At 40.7% G+C, this 15,216-nt stretch overlaps 2 protein-coding genes across 13 annotated transcripts in view; one reads left to right on the top strand and one right to left on the bottom strand.

Annotated features, from left to right (window-relative positions):
• Positions 1 to 11,665, top strand: part of DZIP1L (DAZ interacting zinc finger protein 1 like) — a 60,347-nt gene extending 48,682 nt beyond the window's left edge. For 7 of the 12 annotated variants that reach the window (XM_037844269.1, XM_037844257.1, XM_037844252.1 and 4 more), the window contains one exon: positions 11,063 to 11,660. The gene's annotated coding sequence lies outside the window, so the exon portion shown is untranslated. Of the gene's footprint in view, positions 1 to 11,062 lie in introns of all 12 variants that reach the window. The other 5 variants (XM_037844306.1, XM_037844317.1, XM_037844302.1 and 2 more) reach the window with 2 other exon arrangements.
• Positions 9,918 to 11,303, bottom strand: LOC119540243 (translation machinery-associated protein 16-like). The gene has a single exon (XM_037844340.1). It carries the CDS (start codon positions 11,091 to 11,093, stop codon positions 10,455 to 10,457), a length of 639 nt encoding a protein of 212 aa, XP_037700268.1. The 5' UTR covers positions 11,094 to 11,303; the 3' UTR covers positions 9,918 to 10,454.
• Positions 11,666 to 15,216: the final 3,551 nt, after the last annotated feature.

A 15,216-nucleotide genomic window follows, 5' to 3' on the forward strand; every position in this document is an offset into this window, starting at 1 on the left:
CCGTTCACTGATTCTGTGATTCTGATCGCAGAGACCTTACAGAAAGATCAGTGAGAACCTGGGTCTGATGACTGATCATGACAGGTCCATTGAAACCTAAGATTCAACAGCCTTTTCTTTGCATTGGTTCAGTACAATAGTCAGACAGAAAAAGGGCTTTGTGTTCCCCAACCAGCAGAGATATGTTGACTTAAAAACTGCTACTGCTTCAGTTTTGTTTTGTCCAGAGCTGGCCGCCTGGTGCCTGCCACATAGTGGTGCTGTGGGCCACAAAGTGGATGTCTACATAAGTGCTTTTTTGTGATTTTTGGACTTCAGGGCCAAAGATAACCTGAGATCTTCAAGCCTGCACCACCTACTGTGTCATGGGCACACTTGGCAAACTGTCTTATTCAGTCAGGCAATTCTAGGATTAAAGAACTTTAAAGATAGGGAATAGAGCAGGGACAGGGCCTGCTATGTCTTGCTTTCCTGCTTAGAAGAGACCCTTGCTGTGAAAAGCTCACCAACAAATGATGATGGGTTTCCACAGCCTGCATCTGCATTCTAGGAGCTTCACTACTAGGAAATTGTACCCAGTCTGGAAATATCAACATGCATGGCAATTCTACACCGAAAAATCCTCATGACATTCTGCTTCCTCAGTCACTGTATTATTTCTCTCATTTTCTTGATAGAAATATCTAATTGATTTATCAATATCTGCTGTGTCCCTTTCCTCATTCCACCAATTTCTTAGATATACCCAGTCACAACCGAATCTTTGAGCTGCCCTTTAGCAGCTCTTGAGCTGTGCTCTACTCCTCGACCTCACTCCACACATATGTACATCATCACCTCCACCTCCACCACCATTTCCACTATTTCCCCCATGACAACCACCTCCTGTCACCACCACCACCATTTCGACTACCACCACTATCTCTACTACCACCACAACCACCGCCATCTCATATTTATCCAAATAAGTCTGAGGATTGTTGCACATTTGTGAAAGCAGCTTCTATTGTAGAGTGAGTGGAAGGCACATGAGGTTGGAAGTCAGGAATCCTGATTCTAAGCCTGGCAGCCACCTACCTGCTTTGTGACCTTGGGGAAGTCACGTAAACTTTCATTTCTTTATCTGTGAAGTGAGGAGATTGGCAGAAATGATTCCCTGGACCTAAAGTGTTCTACCATTCCATAAATGCCTTAGGCTTTGGAAATTCACTTTTGCCTTAGAAAGGTAAGTCAATTTACTAATTATAACCTGAAAACCTTTTTAATATTTAAAAAATCCACTTGCTTTTTCTTTGTTCTTCGAAAATTCAGGGCTACCTCATTTCAGAATGCCTGAAGCCTATATTTATAATCAGCATCTATTTCATGGTTCTAAATCACTTTCCGCATAATTGTCTCTTTTTTATTTTCGGCTTTAGAATTAGTTCTTTTGTGGCTAATGTATAGCAGAAAAAAATGAGTTTTGCAAAAGAACTTTAGGAATTACAGGGTTCACAGCTGTAACATTAGGGGTTATTGAACCTTCACAGATTGGTGACAGAACTGGGCCTCGCAAGGGGAAGGCAGCCCCATTTTTTGGAGAGAGAGAAAGGAGCAACTGAGATCAAAAGCAGGACTTATGCAGCAGATCTGCTGTGGTGCCCTCAGTGATTTCAGGGTGGCCTGGAGGATGCTGGGATATGGTTGTCTGGACTCGAGAGGAGGGGCTTGAGGTGTCCCAGTGAGACCAGCAGAGGGCAGCAGGCCACAGAGCACAGGGAGGGCGAGAGCTGAGATGCAGGTGGCAGCTCTGTTCATACATGGGCCACTCTGGGACCAACAGAATGGGAGATCTAGGTACATTCTGGCTTCACAAATAGTTTCTGAGAGTTCTGAAAAGTATCGGGAAGGGTACCACAGCAAAGCATGGGGCTTCCTCCTAGTCAAGTGTGGAGGGGCTTGGAGTGAATTGTATATAAATGATCACATAATTTCCACTCATCAGCTGCTGAACCCTAGATGGTGGGTAAACTTGGGTTGAGTACCCATAAAGTTGTACACTTTTTGCATTGCAGAGTGGATTCAGGCATTTTCAACACATCCTTTAATCACACAGGTGATTGTCAACTTCTATATCAAAGGGTCTGGGGGTGATAATCTGATCAGGAGGTAAGGGCTCAGAGGACCTGCCTTGAGTTGCGTAAGTTTAGCAACACTTAATGCCCTTACATGGATTGAATGCCATTAGAGTAAGCAAAAATAGAAAATAAGAAGATTGAGCTCTCAATCTTGAATGATCGAATATTTAGCTATAGAATTCTAGGATGATAATTGCTTTCCATCATGACTTTAAAGATACAATTCCATCATATTCTGGAAAAGCTTGTTATCACTCTAAATACTATTGCTTTGTAGTCTTTTTTTTCCTCAATTTAATTTTAAGTTGTTTTCTTTATCTCTGAAGTTCTACAGTTTTACCACAGAGTTTCTAAATATGGATTGATTTATTTTTATCTAACCTGACTTGGACACATTGTGATTTTAAATTGGAGGATTTATATTTTTAAAACATGTTTTCTACTGAATTATACTAATCATAAAGCCAACTTGACTTCAATAGTATATACAAACTATGTCGCCTCTGCAATTCCCTGATACCTGGGTGTGCCGGTTTGAGTGTATTGTGTCCCCCAAATGCCATTATCTTTGTGGTCTTGTGTGGGGCAGAAGTTTTGGTGCTGGTTGGATTTGCTTGGAATGTGCCCCACCCAGCTGTGGGAGATGATTCCGATGAGATGTTCCCATGGAGGCGTGGCCCTGCCCATTTGGGGTGGGCCTTGATCGGTGGAGCTATATAAATGAGCTAACTTGGGGGGAGAAAAGAGAGTGCAGCTGGGAGTGATGTTTTGAAGAGGAGCAAGCTTGCTAGAGAGGAACGTCCTGGGAGAAAGCTGTTTTGAGGCCGGAGCTTTGGAGCAGATGCCAGCTGCCTTCCTAGCTAACAGAGGTTTTCCGGAGGCCATTGGCCATCCTCCGGTGAGGGTACCCGATTGCTGATGTGTTACCTTGGATGCTTTGTGGCCTTAAGACTGTAATTGTGTAGTGAAATAAACCTCCGTTTTATAAAAGCCTATCCATCTCTGGTGTTTTGCATTCTGCAGCGTTAGCAAACTAGGACACTGGGATTTAAGGCCGGTTGTATCATTACCTTTCTTGCTACATCATGTATTGTGCCATCTGTGAATTTGGCTTCCAATGACTCTCTCAAATGTTGTTGCTGTGCTTCATTGTTGATGACCACAAATACAACTCTTACCCAGGGTATACAGGAAAATGTGAATGATAATTTTCTGGTCATGTTAAGTTTACCATTTGGAATTTTATAATACAAACATAGAACAACATATCTTTGCACCATGCCTTCTCTTGAGCTTTTTGGGCTAGGCTGTAATCACGTTTTACTGCTCTGTTTCAATGTTGACAACACTCCTGCCTTCCAGGTACAGCAGCCAGCATGGAAGTTTGGCAAGGGGCCCGTAGGTGAAGTGAGAAAAGAAAGGTATGTCCATTTATGCAAGGTATTTCCATCTGTTCTCCACCAAGGCTGAAGACTGACCCAGAAGAGCATATGATGTCACCATCTAGATCTTGGCAAGCAAGGACATTGACTGGAAGGGCCCTTTGGCATTGGGGAACTCCTTAGAGGAGTTAGGTGAAGTGAGGCCACCCCCAGAGGACTGCTTGATGCATGGCATGGAGCCTGTGAGGTGTTGGGAGGCCACCCTCGGTGCCAGGATTGGGGGATGCTCAGGGTAGAGGACATGTACTGCCATTTCCGCCACCCTCAGGCGCTGTACACCTGAGGCAGCACTGCAGACAGAACACTGAAGGGTGAGAGTACACACACAGGCCCACACATGTGGTGATGAACCTTTGCTGGCCCAGAGCCCTGAACTCATTCTGTGAAAAACGTGTATGAGAGTTGCCTGAAATCAGCATTTAGCACCATTTTGGGGGCCCAATCTTGCACAATCCCACAGAGAAATACTGCGCTGATTAGTGTGGTGATCTGCTTGCCAGGCTGCCATCCTGGAGCCAAACCCTCATATAGATAGGCATGAGTCCCAGAGCTTCTTGGGGCATCTGATCGACCCCACATGAAGGGTAGAGGTAAAGAGCATCCAGGAGGGGAGACACAGGGACTGGGATTCTCCTGCCTACCAGGCCTTGGAGGGGGACTTAGAAATATTTTTGAGGAAGACATTTAAAAGAGCAGAGTCCCTTGAGGCCTGGGGATTGGGGCCAAGTGGCCTTGCTTGCCTGGATCTAAGGTAGATGAGCACACCTATATATGCAGTTGTAGCGTTGAGTCCTGGGTCTCTCTGCCAGAAGGGCAGCAAGATGGTGTTGAGTCCAGTTTGATGAATGAAGATGAATGTGGCTCCTCCAATTTAAATCTCCTATTTGATATAATTACCTCACTTACCAGCTGATAAAGTAAGTGCTCTCCTGGGGAAAAACATACATATTTTTTGTTGACCCTGCAGTCTCAGCCCATACTGAGGAAAAGCATTTCTTCTGTCTGTAGAAATCTGTCCTAACCTTTGTTTTAGCAGATCCCCATTACAGGGTGGTGGGACTTTTGGTTTCTTTCTTGCTTCACTTGGAAACCTTCCATTCAGTGTTGGCTCTTTCATTACCTGGGGAAGTTCTCTGGCTTGAGAAAGTCCTTTCAATTCTGGAGTCACCTGCTAGTGAGTGTGAATGTCTGTATGTGTAGTGTTTTGGGGGTGGTTGAGGCTGTTATTATTATTATTATTCTTTTTTGCCAGTTATTTCTGTGACATAGAGGACTTTTTAGGGGATTGGGTGGGGGGGGGGGTTGTTTCATGTTGCAGCAGGTGCTGGATTCCTGATTTAAGAGAGGAAGAATGGGCTATTCCAAGTAACTTGACCAGACCAGGGTCCCACAGACAGGAGTCATACCCCAGGGTCCACACCCTGGTAGGCCCTGGCTTTCCTCTCTTGTGGTTCTCAAGCCCATAGTGAGTGGTGCTGTCACAGGGCTCTCCAAACCCCAGAAAAGCTAAGATACATCTTCCCAGAGTATTAATATCTGAGAGTTAAATATTTTAACTGGTAAATAACTTTAACCTTTAAAACATTGCATGCCAGCAGGGAGGATATATTATATATAGAGAGAGAGCAGAATGCAAAGTTTGTAAGAGTTCATACTTAGAGCTGTGCACTTGCATAGGGCCTCCCAAGGACACCAGTTGAAACCACCTCCCCCCTTTTTGACATTTTAAAATTATTATTGAGATACAATTCACCTAACATAAATGCCACCACTTTAAACTGTACAATTCAGTAATTTTTAGTATATTCACAATGTTGTGCACCCATCCCCAGTTTTCCCCTGTTTTTTGGGAGCTTTTTGATGACTGACTCAATCTCTTTACTTGTGATTGGTTTGTTGAGGTCATCTATTTCTTCTTGAGTTAATGTTGGTTGTTTATGCTTTTCTAGGAAGTTGTCCATTTCATCTAAGTTGTCTAGTTTATTAGCATATAGTTGCTCATAGTATCTTCTCATTATTTCCTTAATTTCTGCAGGGTCAGTAGTTATGTTTCCTTTCCCATTTCTGATTGCATTTATTTGCATCTGCTCTCTCTTTTTTTTTGTTAGCCTAGCCAGTGGTCCATCGATTTTATTGATTTTCTCAAAGAACCAACTTCTGGTTTTGTTGATTCTCTCTATTGTTTTCCTGTTCTCAATTGCATTTATTTCTGCTCTAATCTTTGTTATTTCTTCCCTTCTGCTTGCTTTGGGGTTAGTTTGCTGTTCTTTCTCTAATTCCTCCAGGTGAGCAGTTAACTCTTCAATTTTTGCTCTCTCTTCTCTTTTAATATAGGCATTTAGGGCAATAAATTTCCCTCTCAGCACCGCCTTTGCTGCATCCCATAAGTTTTGATAAGTTGTGTTTTCATTGTCATTTGCCTCGAGGTATTTACTAATTTCTCTTGTAATTTCTTCCTTTACCCACTGGTTTTCTAAGAGGGTGTTGTTTAGCCTCCATATGTTTGTGAATTTTATGACCTTCTGCCTTTTATTTATTTCCAACTTCATTCCATTGTGGTCTGAGAAAGTGTTTTGTATAATATCAATATTTTTAAATTTGTTGAGACTTGCTTTGTGACCCAGAATGTGGTCTATCCTACAGAATGTTCCATGAGCACTTGAGAAAAAAGCGTATCCTGCTGTTGTTGGAAAAAAGTGTATCTATAAATGTCTGTCAAGTCTAGTTCATTTATCATACAATTCAACATCTCTGTTTCTTTAGTGATCCTCTGTCTAGATGTTCTATCCATTGATGAGAGTGGTGTATTGAAGTCTCCAACTATTATTGTAGAGGTATCCATTTCTCCTTTCAGTGATCGCAGTGTTTGCCTCATGAATTTTGTGGCATTCTGGTTTGGTGCATAAATATTTATGACTGTTATGTTTTCTTGATGAATTGACCCTTTTATTAATATATAGTGTCCTTCTTTGTCTCTTTTAATTGTTTTGCTTTTGAAGTCTAACTTGTCTGATACTAATATAGCTACTCCCGCTTTTTTCTGGTTGTTGTTTACATGAAATATCTTTTTCCAACCTTTCACTTTCAGTCTATGTTTGTCCTTGTGTCTAAAGTGAGTTTCTTGTAGACAGCATATAGATGGGTCCTGTTTTTTAATCCATTCTGCCAGTCTGTGTCTTTTTATTGGGGAATTTAATCCATTTACATTTAGTGTTATTACTGTAAGGGCAGTACTTTCTACTACCATTTTGTTTTTTGGAATTTATATGTCATATCTTATTTTTTCCTCTCCTTTTACCTTTCCTGTCCCCTGTTTTTAAGGAGTCTTATAATGAAAAAGTTCAGAAATGCTGCCTGCCTATGCCAGTCTGGCTCTAGAGTAGAATTTGCAGCATCAGGAATAGGAGTTGGGGAAAAGTTTTTATTTGGGGGGTAGGAGGTGGGGAGAGGTCTTGGGGTATGTTCTTGGCTCCTATCAAGTCCTTCCACATAAGCAACTCTCCTCTCTCTTTGGGAGGTACACCATTGCTCCATGGGAGAGTCTGAGTATTCATGCTATACGACGGATGGATTGTCACTGGAAGAAAAAAGGATGGAGTCTTCCTGCCATAGAAATACTGAATCACAAAGGACTAAACAATTTAGAAACTGCGGAAGACTCCATAAAGAATAGAAGGGGCTGAACTTGCTTTTATTCAGGTTTCTATGCAGAGACAGATGTCTTGTCAATCCCCTCATTCAGGGACACATTTGTTGCGGCATTAACAAAGTCAGCATCCCCAGAGACCAACAAAAGCCTGATCCAATGTGAGTTTGTGCCTTTCTGTAAATATTTGTGGTGGGATACTAGGCAGTTGAGAAAATGGCCCTCCACTCACAGCAGATACCACAGCTATTCCAGGGGGCTAGACCCGCTGGGTATGTTGTTTATCACTTTTCATGCAAATTCATGAGCTGGCTCAAACAATGGGCTGTCTTCTTGTCATGCCTGGCCAGTAGCTCAGCTGAATGAGGACTTGGGATTAGGAAAGCAAGTCTCTGAACTTGCCTCTGCTTTGGGATTTTTTCTTCTTGAGATTCTTGAGACAACCTTATACTTTCTCAAACCCATACAGCAAAATCTTGTTAGCTTAGATCTTAGATTTCATGATTCATATCCATTGCAAGTTCTGAGAATTTGGTGTTATAGGAAAATGGTTCCTGCCTCCTTGAGAAATGGTAATTCACATCTCTGTGAATAACAATAGCTATTCCTTATAACTAGGTGTTTTGCAGATAGTCCTTGTTGTCTGGGCTCTGAGACTAAGAGGGCTTAGTAACTGGCCCACTGCCATATAGCTTGCTAGGAAGTGCTCTGACTTCAAATTTGCCAGGACTTTTTCCTGAAGTGAGCCATATTTCTCATTTGGCCACATGTTATGGTTCATTGAAATAGCATGGGCTTTGAGTCAGACAGATATGGGCTCAAATCCCAGTTCCACTAGTCACTACATGAGTGACTGGGCAAGTCATGTAACCTCTCTGAGCCTCAGTTCCCTCAGCTGTAATCGAGGCTATTATGGGAATGGAATGAGATGAAGCACTTCAAAGTCCCCTGCATGGCATTGGTGCATTGCATAGCATAGCAGAATCTCAACAAATGGTACTTTCCCTTTCTTCCTTATTCATCTTTGTGGCACCTGGCACAAAGTAGATACTCAAGAAATATCTATAAATTAAATTCAAGGGTTTCGTAGGGACATTTTGAAGTTGGACCCTCTCCAAAACCTCCCTGGAAGAACAAAAGAAGTTTTGAAGCATGTCAGAACTACCCATGGTTACAATCTTTAAGATGAAGCAGGAAGACAAGAATAATCCTAAAAATACAATCGCGCTAAAATTCTGAAGTAACTAGGTGGAGTGCTGTTGATCTTCGAGAAACAGCAGGAGTTAAAGATTGTCAAGTGCCCTGAAGCACAAAGGGCACTGAGTGTGACAGGCATGGCTCCCGGGTTCAGTGGATTGTTCAACAAGGACTGAATTGGTTGGAGACAGTGAGCTTTTGAAAGTGTATCCTCACTGAAGCATAGAGAAAAAAGTAAAATATGAGCTTTTTTGATTATGTAACATGGAGTGGCAAACGGAACACATCCTCACTGTGATGAGGGAGTGGTTGGCTGAGGTTCATCTGGGGAGGGATACAGGAGGGCAGTTGTGTGACATGTGTACTGCCAGTCCCCAGCCAGTTCCATCACAGACACTGCTAATTGGTCATGACATTCTTTCCTGCCTCAAAGTCCTTCTTAGCAGAGTCAGTTAGAATCAATCTGAGTTGGCATTTGTGGTGGTTTGAAGCTGTATGTACCCCAGAAAAACATGTTCTTAAATGATACCCATTCCTGTGGGTGTGAACCCATTGTAAGTAGACCTTTTGATGAAGTTACTTCTGTTAAGGTGTGACCCACCTTATACAGGATGGTCTTTAATCCTATTACTGGAGTTCTTTATAAGTGATTCAGACATAGGGAGGGAAGCCAGAAAGAACAGCCCAGGAAACTAACAGAGCATTTAAGATCCAAACATTTGCTGTCCCTGGCTCCAAACAGGGAAACTTTTGTGCTTGTTTAATGCTCAATATTCAAAGACCTCCCAGGAAACTTCTAGCTGGTCTTCTGACATGGCCAGGTCATGACATCAAAGTTACTGTTATCTCCCAGTGTGTGCCATGGGAAGTTTAGTGAAGCAGACATTGATATTTTTCGTTTATTTTTGCAATGCCCTTGTCCTAGAACACAGACATGAATTTATGCATACTGGATTAGAGGACAATTAAAATGATAACCATCATATCACATGCAGAATCACTCTTTTTTTTTTTTGAAAATGTGTACATTTTATTTTTAATTTTCATAAATAAAAAAGTTATAACACTTTAGATTGTTAATAACACTTAGTTGACATTTAGTTAACCTCATACATTTTTTTCTTTTTTTTGAAAATACTCAAATACAATTCCACTGTTCCTTTATAATACAGACTAAAAGATATGCTGTATATAATGAATTCCATGAAGAACATTCTACTACATCCATGATGTTTTTTCTGACACTTGAAATATTGAGTTATATGTCAGTTTAACCTATCTCTTGGAGGAAAAAGCAAAAATGCACCATTAAAAAATTAGTCATCTATGATGACCAATTTAGCTATGTTTCCACAAACAAAACCTATTTTTCACAATGAGGAAGCAAAAAATAATATACAATCAAAAGGATCTATCCTGAAATCATTTATCTCCTTTGTCAAAAGATAAAAGATTAAGTATGGTAGATCAACGTAAGTGATTTTTTTTCTTCTAACCATTTAACTCTGGCTCAGAAGATAGCAAATACGATTAACATAAAATCCATCAGCCTATATGAATTCCATATCACATTTTTCCCTATTTTATAACAAAAGAAAATAGGTTTAATATTTAAGAAGATTAATGTGACACTATTACTGAAAGCAACATTGCCATCATCACAGTTCAAGAAGTATCCACAGGACCCTTTTAGAAACAGAATGCTCTCCATGCCCCAAAAATGAGATTAGGCAGTTATCAAAACAGGAGGTAAAAATTAAAACATTTTCTGTCCCCATTCATGTCATACTCCACACCCCTGGAAATTCAGGTTAAATGGGTTTTGCAGATCACTTCATATCCACTTTAGCATCGTAATGTAAATGATAAAGCAACTTTGGTTTTTAAATAAAAACCATTAACATCATTTTTGAAACTACAAATGGGACTCTCTTCATGTAAGAGAATGTTCTAATAGCAAATTCCTGTATCTAGACCATATATATACATTATATGTGTATTCAATGAGTATAACTTGAAGCTCTTAAATTATTTAAACTCAAATAAAGACAATTAGTCCACTGCAGTCATTTCCTCATCTGAGTCATCTGTTTCACTTTTTAGTTGCAATTCCCCTAAATCTTTATCTACAGTTGCAATATTTTTCCTCTTGCCCTTCTTGGGCACTGCATCATTAGCACAGATTTTTCTCATTTTAATGTTCGGCAATTTCTTCAGATCAATATCCCATTCCCTAAAAGTTTTCAGATTACTTGCATTTACAATGTCTGGAATCTCAAAACCATATCCTTCATACTGCTGCCGCTCATGTGCCATCGTCTGTTTGATGACGGTCTCCCGGGAATGGTGCTTCCTTCCCTGCCTGTCTTTGATGCTGTTATGTAACTCAATCTGCTCCTGTTCATCACTGAATCGATTTAAATACCTTTCAATTAATTCACAAGCGTCTTTCTTTGAATATTTTACTTTTTTAGGTTCAAGATGACTGTGAAACCACTGTAGTTTTTCACTGATAATGTTGAGACGCAAGGCCTTTTCATTCTTTAATTTTTCTTTTTTTTCTTGTTTGTGGGCCTCTCTCATAATTTGAGCTGCTTTTCTACTATATGGATGGATGATTTTTTTTTCCTGTCCTGTACTTTTTCCTTTTGATGCTTTAGGCTGGATTGTTCCTGATGTTCTCACGAACATTGGAGACTGATGGCTTCACATGCTGAGCCCTCTGTCTTGGGGCTTGCCCCAGTGAAGCTTGTTACTGTTGCCTTGGACTCAACAGCTGAAGGAAAAGAAACTCCTGCTCCCAGATCATGATGCCGTCCTCGCGACCCCGGGGGGCCTCCGCGCTCCAGATGGGGTCAACCGCACTGACGACGGCGGGCACTACTCCAGGAAGAGCTCCAGTCCAAATACACGTGGGGCCAGAGAAACCAAGGGTCCCTACCATGCAGAATCACTCTTACTCATCCTTGAAGTAAACTTGTTCTTTTTCATATTTCTTCCCTTGAGATGAGATTTCCCAGTCCTTAATGCTCCTTGAGTCTACCAAACCCACTTGGCACAGTGGATATAGCTGTGGGATCTGGACCCAGCTGTGGTCTCTGATGAAAGCTTGGCCTGGGTGTCCATGTTTGTTTTGATTAGGGTACTTTAACTAATGGTAAATCCCAACTGAAATATTCTCAATAAATAAATTAATTATTGCATGTTTTTGACATCTCCATTTCTTGGACCTAACCCCTTGCCACTGGGAGAATCCTGGGTGCCTCAGTTTCCTGTTTACCATGACAGCTAAATCTTCCAAGATCTTCTATGCTGATCCTTTGAAGGTCTTGATCACAGCTGCTGCTCCTACTCTTTATCTTGCCCTTATTTGGGGATGATAGTTTAATTGGGTGTGAAAATCTAGGTTGATAGTTGTTTTCCTTCTGGACATTGAAGATAAGTTTACAAAGTGTTCTGACATTTGTTGATGCTGATGTCAGTCTCCCTACCATTACTTTGTAATAAATGGCCTTTTCTCTTTTCTTGTTAAGATGTTCTTTTTATTGTTGATATTCTGCATTTTCACTACAATGTGGCTGAATATGGCTTTGGTTTTGTATATCCTGCTCAGGAGACAATATTTTTTTCAATACAATAACTTACATCTTTTTTAAATTCTAGAGGTATTTCCTCTCTCCCTTTCTGACTATTCTCTCTTCTTGGAATCTCGATCATATATCTATGTTGAATCTCCTCATCTTATGTGTCATGTTGCTAAATTCTTTTTCAGGTATTACATCTCTTTCTCTCTTTGTGCTGGGTCATGTCCTTTACTCTGTCTTCTAAGTCACTATGCTGAAATATAGTCCACCATTTAACTTAACTATGTTTCTTATATCAATGACTATATTTTAAATTTCCAGAATTTTCATTTGTTTAATTTAAAAATCCCATCTGTTCTTGAATTTCCTCCTCATGTTGCTCATTACTGGTGTATAGGAACACTACTGATTTTTGCATGTTGATCTTGTACCCTACCACTTTGCTGTATTCATTTATTAGCTCTAGTAACTTTGCTGTAGATTTTTCCAGATTCTCTACATATAGGATCATGTCATTTACAAACAGTGAAAGTTTTACTTCTTCCTCTCCAATTTTGATATCTTTCATTCATTTTTCTTGCCTAATTGCTCTAGCTAGAACTTCTAGCACAATGTTGAATAACAATGGTGACAGTGGGCATTCCTGATCTTAGAGGTAAAGCTTTCAGTCTTTCCCATTGAGTACAATGTTAGCTGTCTTCTAGTTCACTGTCCTTTGTCTCTTCTGCCTCTTCAAATCTGCTGTTGTATGTCTCCATTGTGTTTTTCATCTCTTCTGTTGTGCCTTTCATTCCCATAAGGTCTGCCATTTGTTTTTTCAAGCTTACAAATTCTTCTTTATGTTCATCCAGTGTCTTCTTTGTATCCTTCATCTCTTTTGCTACATTTTCCTTCAGCTCGTTGATTTGCTTTAGAAGCATCTTTAATTAGTTGTTTCAATTCCTGTATCTCAGTTGAAGTGTTAGTTTGTTCCTTTGGCTGGTCCATATTTTTGTGTTTCCTAGTATGGCTCATTATTTTTAGCTATCTAGGCATCTGATTTTCTTGATTAGTTTATTCTGAGCTCATTTTCACTCTTTTACCTGGGTTTTCTTGTTGGTTGGCTTTGTTCTCTATCTGTTTTTTTGGTGTTCAATTCAACTTATTCTAGACTTCTAACATAGCTTCTATTTAGTTGATAAGAATTTTTCACCTCTTGTTTTTCTGGTTCTTGCCCTGTCTCTATGTAACCTTTCTGTGAGCTTTGATATGATCGACCCCAATCAGATTTTCTCAGTCCTGACAGGCCCAAGTCTCAGGAGGAGGATATAATCCATATCAAGTTTCCCTGAGAATGAGACCCCCACAAGTTGTCAGACTCTCCTGTGAGGTCTCTAGACTGTGCTTTTCCTATCCTGTCCAGCAGGTGGCACTTGTCAGCTCACAGCTCCCTACTAGTGTAAAGCGGTGCCACAGGTGCGCTTTATTCTCCACAGACCCTGTCCCTGCCAGGGGCATGGCTGACTGAAGGAGATAATTATCAGGTGAAGGAGATAATTCCCTAAAGGGTGTATCTTTAAATAGCCTATACAGGGGGCAAGGGAAAGTGGCTAGGCAAAGCTAAAACTGTGCCTTTAATCCAGGCAGAGAGGAGGTGAGGCTGACAGAAAAAAATAAAATGAAATAAAATAAAAAAGAATAAAGATGGATAAAAAAGAATATAGACCCCTGGGGCCTGAGTTCTCTGAAGGAGGGCCACCAATTGAGCTGGGCCCTGTCCCCCTTATTCTTGGGGAAGTTATGCCCTTTAGGGAATTATCTCCCCCACTAGACACAATGCTTTGTCTCTCAGACCTTTCTTAGCTCCACCCTTGCCTGGGTCCAGCTGAAATTGAAAATATCTGAGGCTTTCTCTACTGAGCTACTTAGAATATTTAAGGGCAAAAAAAAAAAAAAAAAGAAATCCCTTTTCAGAGCCTTTTTCCACCACTCAGGTTTTGCCAGTCTAGAGCTAGAGTTGGTACCTGGCTCCGTGTACCCCACTTCTTGGGGCACAGCCCCTTTCCAGCACTTTGAGCTTGGCCGACTCCAAAAGCCTCTAACTTTATTCTTTTTTATTTTATTCATTTTATTTTTTTCTGTCAGCCCCACCTCCTTTCTGCCTGGATTAAAGCCACAGTGTAAGTTTTGCCTAGCTGCTTTCCCTTGCTCCTGGTATAGGCTATTTAAAGATACACCCTTTAGAGAATTATCTCCTTCACCTTATTAGTTACTCTCAGACAACTTAATTCTGTCCTTGCCCAGGGCAGTGCTGAAACCTGAGAATTCTGGCAGCTCTAATGGGCTATTGAAAAGTGAAAAATAAATAAATAAATAAATATATAAATAAAATTAAAGAATCAGAGAGAAAGAAAAGAAAAGAAAAAAAAAAAAAAAAGAAAAAAAGCACTTTTCAGAGCCAGACCCCAGCTCCCCTGGTTTTCTAATCAAGAGCCAGAATTTGTACCCTTTCCTATGTGTCCCCTTTTTCTTAGGACCCAGACCTTTTCCAGTGTTCTGAGCTCTTCCAATTCCAAAAGTCTCTCTTTCGTTGTTGTTGTTAGCCCCACCTCCTCTCTGCTGGGCTGAAACCTCCTGGTTCCTTTCATGGTGTTCTTGAGTTATCTGTGTTCAGAGCTTTTATTCAGCAGTCCAAATTTGTTAATTGATTCTGCAATTGGAGCCTAGTTGAGCTCCCCTCCTTGCTTCCAGCAGAGACTGCTTCTTTTTCCCTCAGGGAACCAGCTCCAAGAAAGTCTGCCATACCTGTGGGGGAGGGGTGCCAGTCCCCTGGCCTGGGAGACTTACAGTTCTTTGCTGTGGTCTCAGCCATTCCCCCCATTCCAGACTGGTGTATGATGAGTGTCCGGTCACAGAAGTCCTCCAAACAGTTGTTTCAGACAGTTCCTGGCTATTTATTAGCTGCCCTAGAGGAGTAACTAAATTCTACACTTCACCACTCTACCATCTTGCCCCACTCTCCCTATCTGTTGTTTTTTCCCAATTCTTTCTTTTTGGAGCATTGAAAACATGCTTATTTTATAGGCTCTTTTAGATTTTTCTAATACCTGTAGATAGTGGGATTTGATTTCTCTCGTTGTTGCATCTGGTTACTTTCTCATGGTGATTTGTTTCCTTGAATGCTTTCTAATTTTTGATGGCAAGCTTATCATTAGTGAAAGATAATTTTCTATATAGGAAGCCTGGATCTG

The sequence above is a fragment of the Choloepus didactylus genome, chromosome 1, assembly GCF_015220235.1.
Source record: "Choloepus didactylus isolate mChoDid1 chromosome 1, mChoDid1.pri, whole genome shotgun sequence".
Lineage (NCBI taxonomy): Eukaryota > Metazoa > Chordata > Mammalia > Pilosa > Megalonychidae > Choloepus > Choloepus didactylus.

Bases quoted from the DNA above. Each gene is read 5' to 3' on its own strand.
- LOC119540243 (XM_037844340.1), bottom strand. From the start codon at position 11,093: ATGTTCGTGAGAACATCAGGAACAATCCAGCCTAAAGCATCAAAAGGA.